The 23552-nt window shown below is 46.4% G+C and overlaps 1 protein-coding gene across 1 annotated transcript in view; it reads right to left on the bottom strand.

Moving 5' to 3' along the window:
• Positions 1 to 23552, bottom strand: part of Slc9a4 (solute carrier family 9 member A4) — a 48764-nt gene that overhangs the window by 11587 nt on the left and 13625 nt on the right. The window contains exons 3-8 of the mRNA XM_004633262.2: positions 13574 to 13833; positions 12137 to 12354; positions 8894 to 9096; positions 7842 to 7928; positions 3679 to 3749; positions 1747 to 1908 (exon numbers count right to left, since the gene is read on the bottom strand). Of these exons, the coding sequence (XP_004633319.2) occupies positions 1747 to 1908; positions 3679 to 3749; positions 7842 to 7928; positions 8894 to 9096; positions 12137 to 12354; positions 13574 to 13833 (1001 nt within the window). The remainder of the gene's footprint in view (positions 1 to 1746; positions 1909 to 3678; positions 3750 to 7841; positions 7929 to 8893; positions 9097 to 12136; positions 12355 to 13573; positions 13834 to 23552) is intronic.

Below are 23552 nucleotides of genomic sequence, written 5' to 3'. Positions count from 1 at the left end.
CTCCTCCTCCTCCTCCTCCTCCACACACTTGCCCCAATCTTCCTGATGTGAGCAGGTCACACGGCCACCCCGGGAGACCCTGTGAGCAACGGCCCTCGCACACTGGCGCAGCTCCCTATCTAAGGTCACACGCTATGTGACCTTTCCTCTAGCGTCATGACCCTACGAAGCATGCGTCCACAAGGACAGGACCTACGCCTGCTCTCCGTGGCTCCCACTTGGCTTCTAGTGGGCAGGACAGGAGCTACGGTGCAAAGGGTAAGAGACAGTCCCTAAATGTGATCTGAGGGCACTATTTTAGAAAATGCAAAAATAAATAAATACAAATAAATAAATAAATAAATAAAATAAAACCTCTTTGATGTCAACGTTTTAAAATGAAAACAATATCAGCAGTCCTGAGTTTTCCCCTGCTTGCACTATGGCTTGGGGCAACCTTGCCAACAAATATTTCTTAGGGCTTTCCCATTTTAGTGCCGGAAGTTTCCTCAGAGTGGTGTAAGGGGCAGCACAACACTAACGAGCCAGGAAAACAGTCTCACAGAGGAGTGAGGCAGAAAGCCTTTTGCTTATACTGAGCTACCCGCAGGGCGCAGGACACTAGGTCAGCCACTCCGCAGGTCCCAGGCTGGGCCGGGAGGAGAGGCGATGGCGCCCCTGATTCATTAGCAGGGTCGGAGGAAGGTGCTGCCCGAGAAGGGACGCTGGCGCGCGCCGCAGTTCCACTGCAGCCTATTTTTAGCGCTTTCCTCGCTGGCTTTGCGAATGTGAGGACATGATTGAAGCGCGTGATCAAGTGTCTCTACCTGCTGCGGGGGCCAGAATGGCGGGGGCTGCTGTTCCTTTCCCTAAATATAGATGGTGATTAATTTTCCCAATTCACAAGCCATCCCTTAGGGAGGAAACTGGGCATCTTCAGGAGGTAGATTAATTTTTGTGATATTAAAGGAGCTCTTGCTAAATGTCAGAGTTAAAACAGCTTTAAAAAATTGCTAGCCAGCTTTGGGGCAACTGGTTAGCAGATGGTCCAAGAGACAGCCTGTTTCGGAGGAAATCATCATGCAGTGATAGATTCATGCGCGAGCGCCGCCTCCCCTCCTCTGCCTCCGCGTTGGCTCCCCGCAGTCTCGTTTTCCACAGGAAGCCAGCAACTTCTTGCTCCCCTTCTAAGCAGGCCTCACACAGACGCAAGGCAAACCTGAGAAATGCATGTCGATCTTCACCTTCAGCACAGCGTTCGCTTCAGTTGGCCCCTACACCTGCCATGCGGCAGGCTACCGTAACTCACCCCGTTATGGCTTGGGTGAGTGGCTTCCAAAGGTCCCCATGTAAGAACTGCAGCCCCAGGGTGGTGGTACTGGGAGTTCCTGTGGACCTTAGCAGGCGGGGCCCAGGGAGAGGCCATTAAGTCATAGGTGAAGTGCTCTGACTGTGGGACTCTTTGGTCCTTTCTATTCCTGCTTCCTGGGTAGAGCTGTGAGCACACACCCTGATATCTGCCCTGACACTCTGCTGTCCTTGCCGCAGGCCCAGCACACTGGGCCCCTGGAACCTCCAGAGCTACGAGCTACAGTAAAATTTTTGTCATGGCGGACTGTTTGCAGTCTTTGTTAGAGCAGCAGGAAGCGAGCAGGCGCTCGTGTTGCTTCCTCGTGCACCTTGGAGCTGCCTGTAACAGAGCCGGGAGGAGGTTCCCCTTGGCATTCTGACCCCGAGCGTTCAGAAGGAAGAGCGCACGAGACTTACTGCTGCAGTGCAGAGAACGCTGCAGGGCTCAGGATCCCGGTCTCCACCATCTCAATAGCTTGTTTCATTTCCAGCTTCTTGTATAAAGAAACGATGCTTGATTTGGGTAGGTTCTTTCGGATTAAGATTTTCCGTAAGTACTTATGATCAAACTTCTTAAACCTAAAAATAAAAAGCAACATTTTGGAAATCTTTCATCTCTGTATATTGTCTGTAAGTTTGCATTTTTTTCTTAAAATCACTATTTAACTTTATCCTGAAAAATATCAAGACAGAGCCTTGAATAATTAGCGTCTGAACACTTTCTTTTAAAAAAAAATCACAGTATTTATGCATTTTTTAAGTAAAGAAAGAACAGCCCACTGGCCTGAACACATTGAAAATCAACTAAACAAAAAGAAAGGGACAAGCTGCAATCAGGGCAAGAAATACATGTAAGTGGGGAGCCACAGAGGCCCAGCGCAGTTCAGGCCCCACAGCAAGGGAAGAAATGAGGGAGCCGGCTTCTGACTGAACGTTCTGCTAATCACCACAACACCGCAGCTGCGCTCACAGCGATATCAGCCTATTCAACTAGAACCCAGGAAGTTGAAATGGCCCGCTAGTTACAGTAGTTTTTCTCCATTATGCCGCAGCTCATTTTAAATCCTGCCAATTAAGAGGGAGGGAGAAAAAAACCCACATTTGTCCCCAGAGTTTGAAAGAGAGAGACTCCAATAGGCCAGACCCTGGTGGCCGCTGATTGCTGTCGTGAACCTCTGGCTGAGCTGCACAAGTGCATATGGTGGGAGTCGGCCATTTGTTTAGGGCTGGAAGTGTCGACATTCCAATCATTGTGTCACACTCAGAGAGCAGCTTGTCTGCTGCTGTGTGTTCCTGAGGAGAGCATAACTTCCTGGGACGCTGGCTGCCAGCTTAGTAGCTGACGTCTGGTCTACTAGTCCCTAAGGCAGGCAGACTGCATGAGGCAAGGTCACCGGGGGAGGAGGGCAGGCCGGCCTCCTGAGCCCAGCCATCTGCTTGGCCTGGACTCACTTGCTCGAGCTCCGGCGGGGGCCCCCCTTGACCTTCTGGTCTGTGGCCCTTTCCTGCCCCGGTGCCTGCCTGATCCTCAGCCCACAGTCACCAGCTCCCGCACCTTGCACGCTGGCTGACACGGCTCTTGCTGGCCCCTCTTTGACCTCACTCTGCTCCACTCCGGTGGCCACTACCGCTCCTCCCTACAGCTGCTGCATCTCCGGATGCACTAGGGCAGCCCACCCCGCTACTTGTGCCGCCCTTCCGGCTGCCTCCCTGGCTGCTTCGTTCTGTGTCCTCTGCCCTTCCTTTTCCAGGCCAGCCCCCCAGAAGCTGGAGTTTCTCCGAACCCTGTCTTCAGCCTCTTCCCCCTCACTCCCTTAGGATGGCCTCGAGCATGGGCTTGGGCTCCACAGTGCCTCGGCACCTTACAGCGGCTTCAGTCTTCCTCCTTGATACTAAGCCTGGCAGAAGAACCAGTTCAGAAATGTGAGCCATGGCGGAAAAGAGGGATTTTGTCACTTTAAAGAATCCTTACCTAGACAGCACCCTTAAAGGCCTTCCATGTTCAGAGCCCTGGTAACGGAGAGATCCTGCCTGGGATCCCCAACATATCACCATACCCTCTTGCATCTCAGGAAGCAGGCTTTCTGCACTGTTAAACTGTTCTTAACATGGGGAACCCTGTCCCTCCTTTAAATGTCACTGTGGCTTCTTCATTACCCCTCCACACAGGGCACTGGTTCTCTCCCAGGGAACCTAAACCCAGAGCCATCCTGTTCTGCAGGCAGCACTCATTCCCAGGGCAGCAGCATGCAGGGTGCCCGCTGCTTCTTGGAAAGCAGAAGGTCCCCCTGGAAAGTTCCTTACGACACAAGTCCCCTCGGTTAGGTCTCGCAGCCCCCAGCTCCTTACTTGTCTCTCACTTGGTAGTGACTCCATTGCCCGCACACATCTTCCATACCAGCCTTTAAGTGGTCCATGAGCTGCCGAGAAAGCAGAAGGGGGAATCGCTAGTGAAGGGAGAGCTTGGGAGTTCACACTGCACATCACGAACAAGGGAGGCGCAGCGTCGCGGTGCAAGTCTTCTTTCAGTCTGTTCTGCAACTAAAACCCACCCTGCCTTCATAATAACACAACTTAGGTTCACGAGGATACGGCTTGGGTCTACATGGCCCCCTAAAGCCTCCTGCAGGCATGCGGTGGGCTTCTAGAGTGTGTGACTGACCCACAGCTGGGCTCACGGGTGTGAGTGATGCACGCCCCCCGCGGTGGGCAGCCTGTATAGGGGAGGGGGAGAGGCCCGCTTGTGCACCTCCTCTTTTGCTCCTGTTGCATTTGCTGTTCTTCGCTGCCTTGAAGTGCTGCGTGCGCCACTGTGCCTTGGGCCAGCCGATATGGACCGAAACCTCCACAACTGGGAGCGAAAGGAACCTTTCCTTCCTTAATTCGGGTATTGGGTGTTTTGTCTCAGCAATGAGAGAAAAGTAACTGAGACAGTGACGAGAGAATCCGGAGCTATGCCGCCCCTTGCGACCACGTGGCGCGTTCCGTGGAAACAGCCACTACAGCCTTGCTTTGAACATTGCTGTTCTAGAATTAGGGCATCGGCGAAGCACTTCAAGGGTGGCTGTGGGACCTGTTAGCTCCTTTCTGTCCCTTTGATAACACTTTTCTAGAAACACCTCTTTTCTGAAGAAATAGGGATCCAAATTCTAATAATTATTTATTGCTAAAAAAAGAACTCACAAGCATCTAACTATACAGTTTCTCAAAATAGGACTTTTCCAATAATCTACTATAATAATAAAAGTTTAAGAAGAAAACTTATCAGTATTACCAATTTTAATATTTCACTATTTATTTACATTTCAACACATAAGCCGATAATGCTATATTTGTTTTATATAGAATTGTTTACAAAAATTAGGGGGAAAGACAATCTTAAAGCAATTACAAATTTGTCTCTATACCATTCAAGTTAAAAATCAATAAAATTGTTACTGGCTTCTGAATTTTTTTGAAAATAGATTAAATACTGAACTATTTTTCCAATATTCAATTGCTCCACTGATTTCTATAAATAATCATACCTATTTTGAGAAAAAAATTGAGGAAGGCATGAGCTATCCAAATTCTATAGGCTTAGGTTTATGAATGATATTTGAAAGTAAAGAATCCAAGAAGATAAAAATAGAGAAAAAAATCTAAAATTCAATTAGAGTGTTACATTTAAAAATATTCTCTCCCTATGCTAATCTGTTAAATATTTCAAATGACTTTAACAATTTTTGGGTTGGATTTCTTGAAATTTATTACCTCAAATGATTTTGCTATGCACCTTGGGGCTGATTTAGGTAAATGTCACACATTTCTCCAGTATTTGACTTATGTAACCTCAAGGACAGAAGAAACCTAAACTACCATGTGAGCCAGTCATCCAATCATGACTTTCCTGAGCTGGAATTAGGTCAAGTGTCCCCACTCACTGCTTGGACACTTCCATTGCCCCTTTGGGAGTGCCAATCAGGAAACAATGATCAGAATGCTATTTCATAAATGAGTTGAACTCACTCAACCCATTTGTCCATCTTCCCATCCATCTATCCATCCATCTATCCATCCATCCATCCATCCATCCATCCATCCATCCATCCATCTATCCATCCATCTAGTGACCTATTCATCTATTTGTCACCTATCATTTCTATTTATCATCTATCTATCTCATCTATCTATCTTTTTCCCCACCTTCCACATTTTGCTGTCTGGAAGCCATCTGTTCAAACTGTGTTGAGCTCTAACATGTAGTACAGCATATAGAGTAAGGCAGAGACCTTGGGGCCGGCAGAGACCACCAGGCTTGTGTAAAGGCAACATCATGAAGAATTCATCAAGCTGGATATAGGGAGAAAGTGCAAAAGCCTTCTGTAGGAAACAGAAAGAAGTCCACCCCTTTGACAGGAATGGCAAGATGGCAAGGGACTTTAGGCTGGAAGATTGTAATGAACATCTGCGGTCAAAGTTCTCCGCCTAAGTTCTCCGCCTGTCTTGCACCTTGGTGGGCAAAGACTTTGATGTGTCCTCTATGAATTCCGGGTGACCCCACATGTCCCAGATGTCCTGGGACCTACAAAATTCCTTGTTCTGTCTTATCTCCTTTGTGACATCCTGTGCTTGCCCATGACAGCTTCATTGCTAATCTCCCTGCTGAAAGTAGCACCTCTGCTGGCAAACGGTTGGGGGCTGGGGATCGGGTCCATGTGGAGCCCTACATTAGGGTCCGTGTTCAGCTTCATATTCACCTTTCCCAAAGTGGCAAAGATGATTCTACCAAAAATTGCAAGGCCAGATTTATAGAAATTTTCACAGTCTTATTCTTTCTCTATGAAGAGTTCTGGAAAAGCAAAGGACTCGAGATTCCTGTAAAAAAACGAGTTTAAAATCAAGCAGAACACCTTCAACTTAGTCACCCCAGGGATCTGTTGAGGTATGAGCTTGACTTGGCAGGTCCTCATTGTTCTATCAATCACAAGATGCTGCTGCGGATGCATTTTACAGATATAAATAGATCCCATCCTCAGATGCCTTTAAGTAAGGGAGATCATCCTAAATAATCCTAGTGGCCTGGTTTGATCAGTCGAAAGTCCTGGACAGAGAGGAAACTTCTCAAATGAGAAATTCTAATGGGAGACAACAGTTCCAGTTGGGGCCAGAAGTCCTGCCTGCCACCCTGCTATCTGTCCTAGGCCTGGGCTTGCTAGCCAGCTCTGAGAAGAGCGTGAGCCAATTCAGCTCACAGATCTCTTCAGATCTCCCACTGGTTCTACTTCCCTGTGGAATACTGATGGAAACACCACCTTGCATAAAAGGAAGAGTGGGAAAGAAAATAGTGAAAGAAGGGTGACGGACCCCTAAATTCTACAGGTGAGAAGTCAGCTGAGGAAGCCACTCCACAGAGGCATGTTACCTTTCATAAAAAGGGAATGTGGCCCAAGGATAGCATGCAGGACCCAGGGAAAGAAAGAAAACAAGGATCACAAAGGATGGGGATATTTCCAGACCTAAAACGAGATAGTTTCATTGCCTAGGGATTTTGCAGTTTTCTCAGGATCCACAATTCCTTTTTTCTTTCCATAGCCCCATCTTTAAAGAGAATACCAGCACCTGCTTCCTGGTGGCTCCCCAGTATTACTGCAGAGCAGGGAACTTGTTCCTTGTGTGTCACAAGCTCACGGATGAGGAGCAACTGGGCCTCTCGGGATGGGTTCACCTGGAACCTCACCCAGCCCTGACTCAGATATTTGAGATGGTGTGATTTAGGACTTTTGAGATGAAGAAGTTTAAATAGGATACAGGCTTAGAGTTGATGCTATAATGTGTTGAGATTTCCAAGATACAGGGGTAGAGGACTGTGAAACAGATACGAAGTTTTAAGGGACAGAGGGAAGGCTGCTTGTACAGAATAACGGCCTCCCGAAGTTGTTTGCAACTTAACCCTTGAGAACTGTGGATGTGTTCGCTTGCATGCAAAGGAGGGTTTGGGTAGCCCATGGGCACAAGGTTGCTAATCAGTTGACCTTACAGTGAAAAGAACATCATGTGAACTCTCCAGGTGGCTGCAGCACAATCTCCGAGAAGGAAGTAGAAGAACCACTGTTGGAGTGACACAGAATGACAGCGACCTGACCGGCCACCACTTGCTTTGGAGGAGGAAGTGGGCACCACCAAGGAATGCAGGAAGCCTCTAGAAGCTGGAAGATGCTAGGAAACAGATTTTCCCCTGCAGGATCCAGAGAGGAGCACAGCCCCCCAGCCCCCAGCTGCAGCACCTCTCAGACCTCAACCTTCACAACTACAGGATTGCAGGATGAGGCATTTGAAGCCAATAAGGCAAGCAGATTCCCTACTGCACCACAGGAAGCTAGAAAAGGGCTGTCAGTAGAGCAGGGGAGGAGCAAAGCCACAGGCTCAGAGACACGCAGTGAGCCTGGTCCAGGTTCCAGGTCACTGCCCTAGGTGACAAATGGATTCATCGTACCAACCCATCAGTTACAGTTTTGATAGTGATGACTTACTCGGATATGGAGCTCTTCGTTGATGGACTCCTTTTTATTGGTCTTCCTGACATCCAGGTACCTGACCAGAGGGCCGATTGTGATTCCCTAGATCGGAGACAGCAGAGGTCGGTTGAGGCAAAGGTTGTCACCACAGGAAACATATCTGTTATCCGGGATATCAAAATGTCAAATTTGTATGTGTTTCTTTTTAGTTTCTATTGGATAAATGCACAAACGTTTACTTTAGTTATGAATTTTTTTTTGTGTGTTGGGGGGGATGGTATACCAGAAATTCAATTCAGGATCTTGCACTTGCCAGGCAGGTGCTTGTACCACTGAGCTATCTCCCCAGCCCACATGAATTTTATAACAAAAATACCTGTAACTGTCTTTTTTAATATGAAAGCTTGATTTCATCTCTTAGGTTAAACTTTTCTTAGTTCACTAAGTGCTAAGTCCAGCCCAAACAAACACTGCACCACCAGATACTAATTAGAATCTCATTCTCAGAGCTAGACAGTAAAGTAGCTATCATTATCTGTAACTCAACACTATTTCAGGGGCCAGGGAGATGGCTCAGTAGAATAAGTGCTTGCCTGGTAAGCACAAGGGCCTGAGTTCAATCCCCAGTTCCACAATAATAATAATAATAATAATAATAATAATAATAATAATTTTTAATCAATGTATTGCATTGGTTAAGAGGCCAAGCATTTTAGAAGTCAAAGGCTGAACATGAACATAACTATAAATATCCGGGAATTTATTTTGAATAATGAACAGAGATCTAAAAAAAAATTTTTTTTTTTTGTTTTTTGGGGAAAGGTCTACAGGCCATTCAGGGTTTCACTACTCGATCAAACTCGTAGTGATTCTCCTGTTTACAGCCTCCCAAGAGCTGGGATTACAGGTGCCCAGTACCACACCCAGTCTCCCTGGAAGCAGGGCTGGAACGGCTGGCCAGGGATCAAACCCCCCGGCCCCTGAGTCTACCTAAGCAGGCGCTTTAATCCGCTGAGCTATCTGGCCAGCCCAATCTACTCATTTCAAATGGGAAAGAAAGCACCAACCTGAATGAACACAGTGAAATAGATCACTACTAGAGTAGCGGTAACAAACAGTTTCTTCCTGGGAAAAAGAGACAGAGGGAGCAGAAACGCAAGCGAGAAGCTCCCAGCTCCCCGGACACCACTGTAGAAAATGATGCACTGGTCCTTGAAGGAGAAGGGGAATGTCCGGAACTGGTTGCTGACGTAGAAGAGGGCAAACACGCCTGCAAGAGGAGACAGCGTTAGCGCAGGGCCTCGGCCCCTCAGGCGGGCTGCAGCCCTGGCGGCAGAGTCGTGCCCACCGGACCCTCCTGCTTCAGCACTCCCACTCCCTGCAGCATAGCTCGGGGCTCCCTGCTGGCCACAGCTGCACCGCTGTCCCGCCTCCTTTCAGAAGGCTCTGGCGGCCGCCCAGCGCACAGCTGTGTGTGCGCATGTGCGGAAGGTAAGTCAGTCTTCCTATTTTTATGCAAGGTTTGTGTTCTTTATATTCTCAGCCTATCTTCTCAATGTTTGTCTTGCCATTCAAAACTAGTTAAAGCAGGGACATCTGGGAGACCAAAATGTTCTGACCTCATCCCCTCATTTGGTTCGCAAAACAGATCTGTGATTTTCTTTTTCTCTTTGGGATAGATCATAGAACCTAGGGCCTGCCTGTAAACTAAACTACAACCACAGCCCCTTTTTGGTTTTTACATTGAAACAGGATCTTGCTATGTAGCCTTAAATTTGCAATCCTCCTGCCTCAGCCTCCCAGAGCAGTTGAAGTACAGCATGCACCACTGCACCCAGCTGTGGGCTGTCCCTTACACTCAGGCGCTTGCTCAACAATGGGGTGAGGGCCCAGGAGGCTTCTCATCTTATCTCAGTGAGTGTCTGAAGATCAGGGGCTTTCTCCAGCACAGCCCTGCCCTCCACTAGGCCTCCAGGACCTGAGGAAGAGCTTTGCCCCCCATGCTGTGGGACTGCCTACCCTCCCATCACCATCAAAGTGAAGACAGGAACATCTACGGTGCAAATGGCAACAGAATTTAAACACAATTTAAACTTTTGCAATACAGTTTGTCCATCCTGGTTTTTCTACATGCCAGGCATTCAAGCTAGGGCAAGGTTATTAATCATCGCATGACCCATATGCCTCACCTGCTTATCAGCGGCTGCAGTATCGCAGTTACCGTTGGACCTCTGAAGGTTGCCACGGCACCCACAGCACATACCAGATCTCATGAAGCCCTACTGCCATGTGGAAATGGTGTGGGCCTCACACTGAGCCTGCACACACCTTCCTGGGTACTTGCAACCATCTCTCTATCACTCGTGATGTTTAATACAAAGTCAATGCCATCTTAGGAGCTGTCACTCTGTATTTTGTAGGAAAAAATGACAGGGAAAGGTCTGCTTGTGTTCAGCACAGGTGCAATTTTCTTTCTAATATTTTTGGCCTGTACTTGGTTGAATCCTCAAATACAGACCTTCAGGTAGAGAGGAACAAGTGGATGCACTTCATAAAGTGGATGAAAGGACTTTTAAGAAATGAGTACCCATAAAACAAGGTCTCCTCTGTTCCAAGGCTTCCTAACTGCTGTTATAAACAGGATCTGGGTCAAGAGTGACCTGCAGGCCACCACCAGCTCTGCCCACCACAGGATGAGGCCAGGCCCCTGGCTCTCTCAGTGGGACCCATTCATACCCCCAACTCTAGGACCAGAGAGCAGGCTCCATGGTCACGGAGGGACAAAGTTCCAGTCCTGTCCTAATGTCACTCTGTTTAATTCTCTGCACAATGGCCCCTTTTCCTTCTAGATTTGTAGAATACAAAGGCTGACAGAGAGGTGAAACCTTCATCCAAATCCGCATCTCAAGGTCAAGGAAGATGACTTTGAAGAGAAAAATGTCTGTGCAAGCTAGTTAGTAGTCATGCTAGGCTTCTAGCTGAGATTTTAAATGTATGTCACAGTTTCCACAATTGTTTTTCCACCAGGAAGCCAGTAGGCATACATATTCAGTTACTTTTGTGAATATTTTAATATTTCTGCATTTCTGTTTTTCTTTCCTAGATCCTAAGGGCCATCCTAAGTTAATTTAAAATTTGTATGTTCAACATAAATTCTCAGCCATTTCTTCTAATTTCTCTTTGATAATTGGCTTGAAAATATTAATCAAAGTCACTTAAAATCCATAGTGGCTTCTCATCAAAACACAACACAAACTAAGGCTTAGCGCTTTAGGATCTTTCTAGCTCCTGAAATGCAGGTGTACAAGAGAAATCATTTCCAAAAATGAGTCATACTTTGAAGGGCTCAGGCCAGTGACGTTATAGCTATAGTTGCTCTAATTAATACTATAATTTTAAAAACACCTTGTGGGTCCTGTGCCTGTTATCTATCACCCACATGCACTCCACCCTTGAGTAGATGCATGACCTGGAGGATTGTGCTTCAGCAGAACGTTTGTCCTGCAGGGAGCACAGTTAGTGAGACCTCGTTGGTCCTCTGATGGTGTCAGTGCCCACAGTTTCTCATCTGTATCTGACGGAAGAAGACACACACTGGCAAGCAGTAAGGAGGGAGGTACATGCCGATGGGGTTATATTTAAATGTGTAGATGTGAAAGTTTCCTTTTCTATTAAAACAAAATACTCCAGTGCTCCTTCTCTGCTACCGGGCAGAAACTTATCACATGGCCACTGACTGCTTTGACCTGACTGCAGGGTAAAGAGAAGATAGCCTCGGTATGACAAGGTTCCTAGACTCCACTATCAAGTAAAAGCAGTTCAGGTCACTTCACTCCTGTTGTCTTCCCATTATGGAAGAGAAGAAGAGAACTCTTACAGTTTATATGTAGGTGTTCCCCAAAGCCTCACACTCTAAGGTGGGACTTTTGAAGGTAACTGGATTGTGGGAGCCCTATAGTTGACTGACTTGTCGAAAACCCAATCAGAAAAAGCAGATCCTTGGGGACATGGCCTTGAAGGGTTTCTCTCTCCCTCTAGCTCCGCCCCTTTTTCTCTACTTCCTGTCCACCATGCTGGAAGCAGCTTTTCCTCTTCCATTCCCCTCCCCCCCCGCCCCGTGGAGCTGTCTTAACTTAGAGCTCACCAGCCATGACTGAACCTCTACAATCTATGCACCCAAGTGAGCACTCCTTCCTCTAACATATGGATGTCAGCCATTGTGTCCCAGCAACAAGCAAAGTGCCTTAGTCAAGCACTGAGGAACAAAAGCCCAGCTGCGCACAGGGCCTGCGGGCCCGATGGTGCCTTACTGATGGCTCTCCAGATCTGGCAGAAGACCAGCGTGAAGCAGATGAAGGCCCAGTTCCACTCGTGGTTCTTCCCGATGGTGGACACGCCCATGAAGATGAAGATGAGCGTCTCGCTGACGCTGCTCAGCATCTTCATGAAGTACTTGATGGTGGTGTAGGAGGTCTGGGACACGTTTTCTTCCACATACTTTTTCATGGTCACTGCACAGGCTGTGATCCTAGAAATGAGCAGAGTCTCAGAGCGAAGCAGCTGCTCCTCAGAATACCCTCCACACTGCTAAACCTGACACACAAAGCCTGTGTTTATCCAGAAGGAAAGTCTCTCTTCTGGCTGCAGACTTTCCAGAGACTTTCAGTCTTCCTCCTCCTCTCTCCTAGCAGTCTCTACAAGGAAAAGGGAGCATGAGGGAAGGTGCGTACAATGCGGCCACCTCCAGCAAGATGGCAGGGCAGTTCTTGAAGACAACCAGAAACTTCTCTACCTTCCCTCTCTTCCACAGTTCTGTTGAACCAAAATCTTACTCTGCCTTTACTCTTTTTTTAAATTAATTTTATTGAGTCTGCCTTTACTGTTGCTTAAATCAAAATGAACCCTCCTTGGTCGAATGTACCTCACAATTCAGCAAAGCCCTGATTTTCTGCAACCACATAACACTTCTTACAACTACTGTGTAACACATTTTTCATTCTGAATATTTCAGGGCTAGAACCACTTAGCAAGTACAGAGACAGAACTTTAGCTTGTCTTGGTATTTTAAGGTTCAAAAATAATGGAGACGTAGCGGTACATGCACTATTATATTTAATTGTCATAGCCATTCCTAGGTATTACAGTTAACTATTTCTACATGAATGTCTGAATATGGAGACAACATCATTGAGAAAACAATGTGACCATGTATGAGCCAAACTGAGAAGCCTCATTCTAAGAAAAACATCTTAAGGTCACCAGGACACAAGATAACACATCTCAAAAATATTTTCATTAGATCAAAGGACTCCTGGTTTCAACACTGATCCCATCTGCCTAGTGTCAATCCACCCTGCAGGATTATGGAACTGTGATGGTGGTTACAGGGACGGCAGGAGGCCCAGGAAGGTATGCAAGCCTCTCTTCTGCATGAAAATTAGTTTTTCAAGAAACATAAACAAAACTATCCAGACAGTAGTTTCCCTAGCTTTTCTGAGCATTCTAAATTGGCATTATAAGTGCTATACTCTCCGCAGGCAAATCACAGGAGAACAAACACAAATGTTGGAGAGAATATTTGTTTGGTAAAGGACTCGAGTCTGACTTCACAAAAGCTAAAAATAAAACGCTTAGCCTTGGAACACCTCTGGTGGTCAGTGTTGGAAGCCAGGCATGCTATGCATACCTGGCTTACCTTCTAGGGTCCGGAACATTCTTATAGGGTGAGATGCTTGGACTGTACTCACGCTAGGATGCCGGAGAGATAGAGTGTTTCAGCAGCTAAGTAAGACAGGTAGCTGAACATGAAGACGATGAGCGGCTCAATCGCAGAGATGTTCTGAGTGAAACGGGTGATGAACGCAGAAATGAATCCAAAAATTATGCCAAAAAATACTCCCCCGCAGCCCACAACAATGAATCTGGCACATCCTGCCAAAATGTCCACAGGCTCTATGTCTTCAAATTTATGCATCTTTGTGAAGGCAATTAATATATTGTATAAGACCTAGGCAGGAAAAAAAAAGGACAGGAAAATAAATGTGAATTAGAATTTGGTAGTATTCTATGCACCAGTTCTCAACAACTTTGTGCCTAAATACTACACAAGAAAAATTGCACAACAGATATTAATAACATGGCTACCTGACTTTTAGATATACTCCAAATAGAGTATTATCTTTAGATTCACCAAATAAAAAAGTAATACTTATACTTCCAATAAATAAAAACATGATAAATGAGGAGATTGATTTCTGTTTTGCTCATTACTTATTATATATAATAACAAACTTCCATGTTTTTATTCTACAAATAAGCATCAAGAATGGTCCCTTTGTAAGCCTGCAGCTTCAACCTAGCATTGGCTGTCTACACATGGCCCTAGGACGGCCCCATGCAGCACACATGTGGGCTGGGGTTCCGCGGAGCATCCCACTCTCAGCCCTAGGCCTTGGCCTCCACACAGGGGCTGCTCCTCTGAATGCACCTGGTCCCTCGGGAGCCCGGGGACTCCAATGTCTTCTGTGCCTCATGAGGCTGTTTTGCCCACAAGTCCAGGCCAGCTCCAGCCTGGACATCCTGCTAGTGAGATCCAAGTGTATTCAAACACTTTCCTCCTTGGAGTCCTCTGTAAGTTTGGGGACCATGGCGCCTTGTCTTGTATATATGAAGTATTCTAGCTAATAAATGTTATGTTAATTTTTTCCTTAACCCATCATATGTTTTTGTTTCCTGATTCAACCCAGCTTACTACATATTCCACATGCAGATTGTCCCTGTATTTGGCAGTTTTTCTTGTTGTATGTGTATACAACACCCCACACCCACAATTTCAAGGGGGACAGCTTTAATCTGGTTCGTGGTTTTAGGAGATGCAGTCCCTAGCAGAATCATCATGGCATTTGGATGTAGTATAGCATAGGTTCCTGGTGGCCAGGAAGAAGAAGGAAGTGATACCAGAAAGGAAGGGCTGTGGACCGGATGCAGACCTAACGTCCCACTTCACTAACACACACACACACACACACACACACACACACACACACACACATGCAGACTTCCAGAGCATGTTATACTGATCCCCTGGGCAGATTGCAAGCCAATCAAGTTGGAAACATTAATGTTAGTTCTCACATCCCACACGCTGGCAACAAGACACTCAGAAACATCTCCTTAAACCAATACTTAATGTCCAAATAAAGACAATGGCAAGTTCATAATTCTACCTAACAGTGTGACTCTGTGTGTACAACTCAAAAGGTACTAATTCCTTCCCCAAAGTTCCATAGCGGTAGTAGTGCTAAAAAGTCCTAGTCTACGTGCCCTCCGAGACTCAAAGCAAACTCCTATGAACACTGGTGGAAAAAAAATGCTATGGTATCCCAAGATACAATGTCAGAGGGGAAATATTTCCATTCCAGAAGAGAAAGAGGAGAAATAGAAGATAATTCAACCAAAAGAAAACAGAAAGCCATCGGGATTAAGGCGTGTGGCTGCGCATCTGCTATTGGGCTACGCGGCATGGCAGTGAGAGTTAGTTTCCATAGGCATCGGGAGCCCTGACCCTATTGCCTTGCTATTTGTAGCCCGTTGCTGTTGGCCTCTCTCTCAGGGCTCTACTCACCGGCCCATTGAGCTTTATTCCCACAGCTTCCTGCATGACTTTCTCAGGCAGTCCTTGCGGGACGTCCAAGACCTTCTATTGAAATCTGAATGGAAGTCCACAACTCTTGACCTTACAACTTTTACTTTCTGCATGACAGTAAAACCAGAATTGCAGGGAATTTTACAATTTTCTGTCAGCAGAAACACTAAACAGGCCCCTTTAGATCATGGCTACGGTGGCCTCTGACTGCCTGGGTGACTGATCACAGTGAGATGACTCCTAGGTGACCAATTCCCCTGGGGACTCTTCTCAAGCAAGGGTCCCAGGGATTTCCTTTCCAAATGAAAGGTTTACAGTTCTGTATCTTCGAGCCTGTGGTGCATAGGGTCTTGCTGACTTTTGAGATGACCGCACGACATCTTTTTCTTATTCCTGAACAAAGTGCTTGGTTTCTTTATAATAATGTTAATCTTTTCAACAACCACCCCTTCTTGGGCCCCAACTTTTCATGTGGTTCTTTTTGAGTCAAAAGTAAATTTTTAAAATTGCTCTGCTCCACTGTTTGCTTCCAATGACTGCTATAAATCTACCTAAACTCAGCCTGCAGTATCTATGCCACAGCCTAAACATTGGGTTACCTTAAAATTTCCCCCACTAGATCAATCAGTCCACTGCACATAATCTGAGTTGTTGGGAGCTGCAGAAGCTAAAAAATTGATCAAATGTGTATAGGTGGGACTAGGCCTCAGTACCTAAAGCAAATAAGCTATTTCAGTCCTAAAATACACATCCTATCTGGTTAAGGTCAGCTATTGTTAGACAACCTTGTGTCACGTGTTACTAACTTTACAAAAGTATAAAGGACGATTTTGTTGTGCAGTTACATTACTCTTGCCCATCAGGCAGACCAGTGACCACCTAGCTCAGCTTTTGTCTTCTGTCTGTTATGGTTTGTGTCTAGTGTCCCCAAAGCCTCATGCAGTCTTGGGGTGGCTTCTGTAGTTTGTGATTGATTTTTGTGGGTATGGATGCTGCACCTGCCCTGGAGCAGGGAATTTGCATTTCAATGTAAAGAGGGAAGAGAAGCTAGCTGCTTGAGCCTCTGCTGCTGCTCCTCCTTTGCTCTCTGCTCTTTGCCGCCGCCATGAAAGGTTGCCCTCTGCCATGTGCCTCTCCGCCTTGGAGCCAGCTGAGTATGGACTGAAACCTCCAGTAACTGTGAGTTAAATAAATCTGGATGTCAGGTATTTGGCCCAGCAATGAGAGAAGAGTGACTGAGACATTGAGCTAAGACAATGAGGTAAGACATTGTCTATCTTTCTCATTCCTGCTGCCATTTCTCCCCGGATAAAACCAATCACAGTGAGACCAACAGGTCCCTATACTGAGTCTCCCACAAAATCTGACAACATGAGCAAAATCTGCACAAAATTTTTGCCGGAGTGTAACACGTATGGTCTCTAATCCAGTGAAATTCTTCCCAACTGAAACCTCCTGGACCTGGCCTTTGCTGTCCACATTTCTGCCAGAATTATGGCATTTTTTACATGCATCAGAACTTTTTATTTGTAAACTAAACAGACACATTTCAAACATACAGAAATAAAAGAGCAATTTGGTAGATTACTGAGAATTTATTGCTTCTTGTCCTCTGAGCTCCAATGAGAACCCCCCACCAGGTGGAATCTAAAATTCAAAGAAATTCTGAGTGTCCTAGAACCACAGAAACTTTGATATAAGTTGTCCAGAGTCTGTATCTCATTCATTGTCAGAGCATCCTGAGTCCATTTTCTGATGTTAAAAGTGAATAAAACAGAGTGCGTTACTAGAAATTAATCTTTAGTTGGTTTCACAAAGCTAGAGGCAGGGAAATCCAAGAGCATTGTATTAGAACCTAACAAGGATTTCCACCCACACTGCATCGTAACTGGCCAAGAAGACAGAGCAAGCACACTTGGGACACAAAGAGAACTCTGGAGAGAGCTGAATTTATTTTAAACTCACTCTTGAGATAACCAACCCCTTCCCACAATGATGCCACTAATTTATTTATGAGGGCAGAGCTCTTGTGACCCAGTCGCCTCCTGGAAATCTCACTGAGTAACACTGTTACAATGGCCATTAACTTTCAACTTGAGTTCTTGACCACCACTCCAACTCAGTGTCCACCTACACATGCTGCTCTCCTTAGGCCTCTGGACAGGTACTTCCTCTCTGTGGGGCTTCCTGGCTGGAGTCTCCTGCTCCACTCTGACCACAGTGCTGTCAGTCATTCTTAGTGATATTGAGTCACCTCTTTCCCTTGGCACGGCCTGACAGTGATTGGGTTCTTGCTTCACTTTGCCCTGCATGACCCCTCAGAGCTGTGGACTGCATTATGCACGTGCTGAGTTCTCAGCCATGAAGGTCAGTCTGCAGGCAGCTGAAGCCACTGCTCCGCAGCCCATTTCCCGGGCCTGTTTTGTCCAGCACTGCACTGGGCACGGCTGCCCATCACATCACCTTTGTGACAAAAGGTTGCTGATTTCCCAGAGAGACACTGGCAACGGATGACCATTTGCAAGGTCATCCCCAGGCTATTGGCGTGATGTGTGCATAATCAGGAATGGGCAAAGTACGCTGTAGGCACAGCCTGGCCCATCCCACTTGCCCTTCTTCTAGGGAGGGACTCAGAGGGGTCTGAGAGTGGTTTCTTCTACAGAGGGATGGAAGTCTAGGAAGCAAGGGGTCTGTGGGATGGGCACCCTTGACCCTGGGATCCCTGCAACTACCGCGTACACTATTTGCACGTATTTTGCTACTCACAAATATGCAGAGGTCAGAGGAATGCCTTCTGGCCCAGAAGGCATTCCTCAGAGCAACTTAGCGTCACCAGCCTTCATGTAGCATGCTGCGTTGCAGATGACCTTAGCAGGTGGGAGACAGAGGCCACAGGGGTTCACCTGAACCTGCACAGGGCAGCTTCGTCACTTGGACTTCTGCATCAGTTCCCTGAGACTGCAGTAATAAAATGCTACAACTGCATGGCTCCAATTAGCACAAATCCCTCATGGTTCCAGAGACCAGAAGCCTGGAATCAAGCTGTCCCTGTGTCCCCTTTGAAAGAGCTATGGGCTGATGCCTCGTTGTCTCTTCCTGGCTTCTGGAGGGGGAGGCAATCCTTGGTGTCGCTTGGCTGGCAGACACATCATTTCTGTCTGTGTCTCCTCTTTGCATTTCCCTTCTCGGCCACAGAGCCTTCTTAGACGCACACTACTCATTAGCACCTGGCTGCCTTTAATCCACTATGAGTACTATGTAACTCACTATGCCATAAAGACACTATTCATAAGTAAGGGCACATACTGAAGGCTTACATGGGCACGAATTTTAGGGGTACGGGTGCACTCATCTATCCACTATAGTTTTTGTAACCAAAATGACCACATGATGAGACCAGCTCATACTACAGATCAGCTAACTTGAGCTATAGATCTTTTAAAGCAAAAATAGTTTCATTTTGAATTTTACAGGACCCTGACCTGTGGGTGGTCCTCTAAATGGCTCCATCCCATGTCTTAGGAGATCCTAGGACACACAGCTTGGGTATGAATCAGTGAGCACTTTTTAAAGCACTAAGATGCTGGTGGCCAATAAACTTGGTTAGATAAGGAAATGTGGGCAGAGGAGTAAGACGCCGACCCCTCCCTTGAAGAGCAGCTCTTCATGTACTTCCCAGGAGAACGGGAAGGTGGAAAGTGAAGAAAAACCAGAAATCTGGGTATAAATTGGTCAAACAATGATTCTCTCTCTCTCTCTCTCTCTCTCTCTCTCTCTCTCTCTCTCTCTCTCTCTCTCGATATTGTACATTTCTGACATTGATAGATGTATTATTTTTAAAACACATAAACTTGCAGAAATATCAAACCTGATTTACTTAAGAACAAATATGCCAATGTGAAGAAACTTTAAGAAACAGGTAGAAAGAAAACCTCCATCCAAGCTCCCATCCCTTCCAGATAAATAGTCCACATGGCTTTCCAATCCTGCAGTCCGCGCATCTATCCCCCACTGATCTGGCACTATCACCCCTCATATCTCTGACTGCAAAGAATGAAAGTGACCAGCCACATCCTGTGTTCCAGTTTCCATCCTCTGTTCTTAGCCAACAACCAGGGCAGGGCTCCAGCGAGTTTGTCCTATAAGGCACAGGACTGGTAGGGGGTTCCTGGTCAGGGAACTCCCAGGAGGGTTTGACGTACTCTGAGAAGTACAAGAGGGTCCCCTCTGCCCCCCTCCTTCCCTCTGTTTTGTACCTGGGTCCCTGTGCACCAGGCTCTGGATCTCTTCCTTTTCCCTCATGGCAGGAAAAGCTGTCTTGCACATCTCTGTGGGTCCATGGATGACCCGGATGCTTCTACCCATCTATCTGTCTATGTGTCATGCTTCACAAAACTGCTATAATACTACTCCCTTTTCACTGAGCCAAGCCAGGCCATGTTTCAGGAAAGCTTAGCTGAACCTTTGAAATTTATCACCTTTGGTTTCAAAATAAATCCTAAAGAAACCTAATGACTAGGTCCTGGGCAGGTGGATTTGTGTGGTCTTATTCCATTTTCTGCAGCACAGACATAAGCCTCCGAAACCTGGCAATGGCATCTGTGGGCTTAGCTGTAAAGGACCATACCTGTGCCAAGAGAAGCCAGCAGCCATGAGGACAGATAGGGCCATTTGAATGGATGCAGGTAGGAGTTCATGTGACTTTCAGATCCGGAGGAAACCCAGGGAACTGGATTGAGACTTAATGATCTGAATATTGTTGTCACAATCCGACCTCTTTTGTATGCCTGGTGAGACTGTAAGTAGCCATCAGGCAGTTCCAAAAGCCCAGGGTAATCACGGGCTCGGCCTTGGCCCTGGACACCACTGGGCCCTGTGGCGAGACGGTGGCACTTCCGGAAGCTAGAGTCGCGCACATAATGAGGTGGCTGCCTGGAAAGCCACAATCCACACGTGCCCACAAAAAGCGGTGCTTGCCTTCCAAATAAGTGAATTCTAGCCAGCCTTAAGGTAGCAGAATATTTTCTTTGAATTCATTTTAACCTGAGTGCATTTTTCATATACACAAAGGAAACATTCAACTGGTGCTAAGACTCAAGTACACCCATGACCCTTGGGAAACAAGGTTTGATTTTTTACTCTTTACTCACTGTATCAGGGAGTGGTCCTTTGGTTTCACCCTAAATAAGCTTCCCAGGCCTCCCATGATCATAACAATAGCAGCCATCAGCTGATGGCACTGCAGAGCTCATGTGACACACAAAAACCCAGCCACCAGCCAATAGCCCACAGCCACACCCCAGACTCTGAAGGATAGCGACAACCCCACAAATGGAGACAGGTTCTTCGCTTCCCGCTCAAGTTCAGCCCTTTGTCTGACCGGGGCTCCAGGAAACTGGATCTCTCATTGCTAATCCATGTGAGTCTGCCCTTTTCTGAATTGCATACTATAGAAAGGCTCTCTGACTGGCTTTTTTGACTCAGCAGGATGGGTGGAGGTGTCAGCCAAGTTGCTGTAGAGCTCGGAAGTTCCTTCCTTCTCCTGAAAAGCATCCTTCTTCATGGCCAGGGACTAATTCGGTCCTGCTTTCACCTGTTAATGTGCATTTGTTTTTCCTCCACTCAGTCTTCAGCTACTCTAATATTGCCACCATCAGTGTTTTAAGTTCACTTGTGTAGAACTATTGAGCAGTACAGGGATTATTTAATTTGTTTAATTATTGCAACAAAAGGCAGATGGTCATTAATCATTGTCTTGGTTACTTTTTTTTCTTGTTGCTGAAACAAAATAGCCAATATCCAAAATTAAGGAAGGAGAGGTTTATTTATTTAACTCATAGTTTGTGGAGGTTCCAGTCCCGGCTCTGCTGGCTCCAGGGCACAGTGGCCCAAGGCAGAGGGCAGCAGCTCATGGGGGCAGAAAACATCAAATACAGCAAGAGCAGAAAGGGCGGAGGAGCCACGAGGTAACTTCTTCCCTCTTTAATTTGTGAGCAGTCACCCTGCCCCAGGCTGGGCGTAGCCCTCACAGCCACAATCCCAGCATTGGATCATGGGTCAGTCTCAAACTCCAGAAGCTCGCCTACCACTACACGAGGCTTTGGGGGGACTCAAGATGCAAACCATAACAATCATCCTCAAAATACTCTCGCATATCAATAAATACATGAAAAAATGTCCCATACTTCTAGCCATCTGAGTAAAGCAAATTAAAACAACACTGAGACTCCTTTTCTCTCTTGAGAGAATGCCTATTTTCTTTTTTCTTTTTTTTTATTTTAGGGAAGGGTCTACAGGGTGTTCAGGGTCTCACTACTAGACTGGACTCGTAGTGATCTACCTGTTTGTGGCCTCCCAAGAGCTGGGATTACAGGTGCGCACCACCATGCCCAGTCTCGATTGCCATCTCAGCGTGCCCCAGGGTCAGGGCCACCACAGCCAGCATGGCAGGCCCAGGGATGGAACCCCTGACCCCTGTGCCTGCTTGCAGGTGCTTTAATCCACTGAGGTAGTTATTTGGCCTGCCCTTGAGAATGGCTATTTTCAAGAAATCAAATAATAACAATGCTGGCAATGAATGGCTGTGGACAGAAAAGGACATTTGCGGGGATGTCATTAGTGGGGATGTTAACTAGTGTAACCACTGTCAAATGGAGATTCCTCAAAGTCCTAAAACTGGAGATTTCATTTGACCCAGTTACCCCCCTTTTTTCTTCTTTTTTTCAGTTGTGCCTTTTGTAGACACCTTCCCCAAAGAGCGAAAGCCGTCACAGTCCAGTGACCCACACATGTCCACATTCACAGCAGCACAACTCACAACAGCTGACTCTCGGAAGCAGCTCGCACGCTCAGCACCAAGTGAATGGATGAAGACAACAGGGTATTTCCGCAAAACAGAGAGCTACTGTACCATCAGGAGAGACAGACGTGAGAAATCCATAAGAAAGTGGGCGCACTGGAGACTGCAGCTGTAAGGGAAACATCAGACACACAAGCCTAAAGATCGCATGGTTTCCCTTATGCGAGAATCCCGTATGTAAATCAAGTGCAAAGTAAAACACAGACAATAGAAAGAAAAGAAGAAAGTAACTGTAATCCAGTATGGTCAAAGGATCTAAACGCTCAGCTTGATTCAGTGTAATTGTATTATGTGTTTCATATTTTTTTGGTCAGCTAGTCTGGCTGTTAATCTGTGTTTATGCTAACCATCTGATGCTGGCAAGAACATACCCTATCCTGCACTTATCCTGTCGTTTTTGCCACTCTCCAAAGCAGTTCTGGAAATCCTCTTTCGTGAATGTCCTTAGCTGAGCTGTCAAGCTGTTGATGTTTGTGGTCATTTTGACTTTAGAGAAGAGCTGGAAGTCCCATCCATGCCCATCTGGGGAATAAGGTCGACGAGGATACGCTGTCATGTTTTTACTGAGCAGAAATTGCCCTAAATGTCTTGATTTGATTCAGGACACCAGACAGCCAGGAAAGCACAACTGCAGTCAGAGCACTCAGGAAAGAGGACTTCCAGAACTGCTTCCAACTGTGCCGAGGATGATGGGAAACGGGTGCTCAAAGCGACAGGGAGGGAGGGAGGGGGATCAACAGCAGTATGCCATCCACTCAGTAAATTTTTAAACAATGCAAACAGTTGTCGCATCGTAGGTCACACCTCGTGTTTCGGGGGCACACGTGCAGTGGCGCGGGCAGATAGGAGCACAGTAGACACTCTGGAGCTTAATGACTGCTTTCCAAGGCTGCTCTGTCCCTGTATGTGGCCAGGTACAGAGCGGGTGGCGGCTCCAGTCCTCCATGTCCTGGCCAGCGCCCCCCACCGCTGTCTTCTTGATTCTAAAGGGTGTGGCGTTCTATAGTGATTTTATTTTGTACTTCTCTGATTGATTATGCTGAGCATATTTTCATATGCTTATCAAGTATTAGTATACCATTATTTATGACATTAATCTTTTGTCCATTTTTAATTAAGTTGTCCCTATTACTATTGGGTCATCCAACTCTTTCTATATTCTCTATGCAAATCCTTGGTGAGGCGCAAGCATACTGAATAATTTCTCACATTCTGTAGCTTG

Source organism: Octodon degus, unplaced genomic scaffold (assembly GCF_000260255.1).
Source record: "Octodon degus isolate 3935 unplaced genomic scaffold, OctDeg1.0 scaffold00052, whole genome shotgun sequence".
Classification (NCBI taxonomy): domain Eukaryota; kingdom Metazoa; phylum Chordata; class Mammalia; order Rodentia; family Octodontidae; genus Octodon; species Octodon degus.
This window is presented reverse-complemented; position numbering and strand designations above follow the sequence as displayed.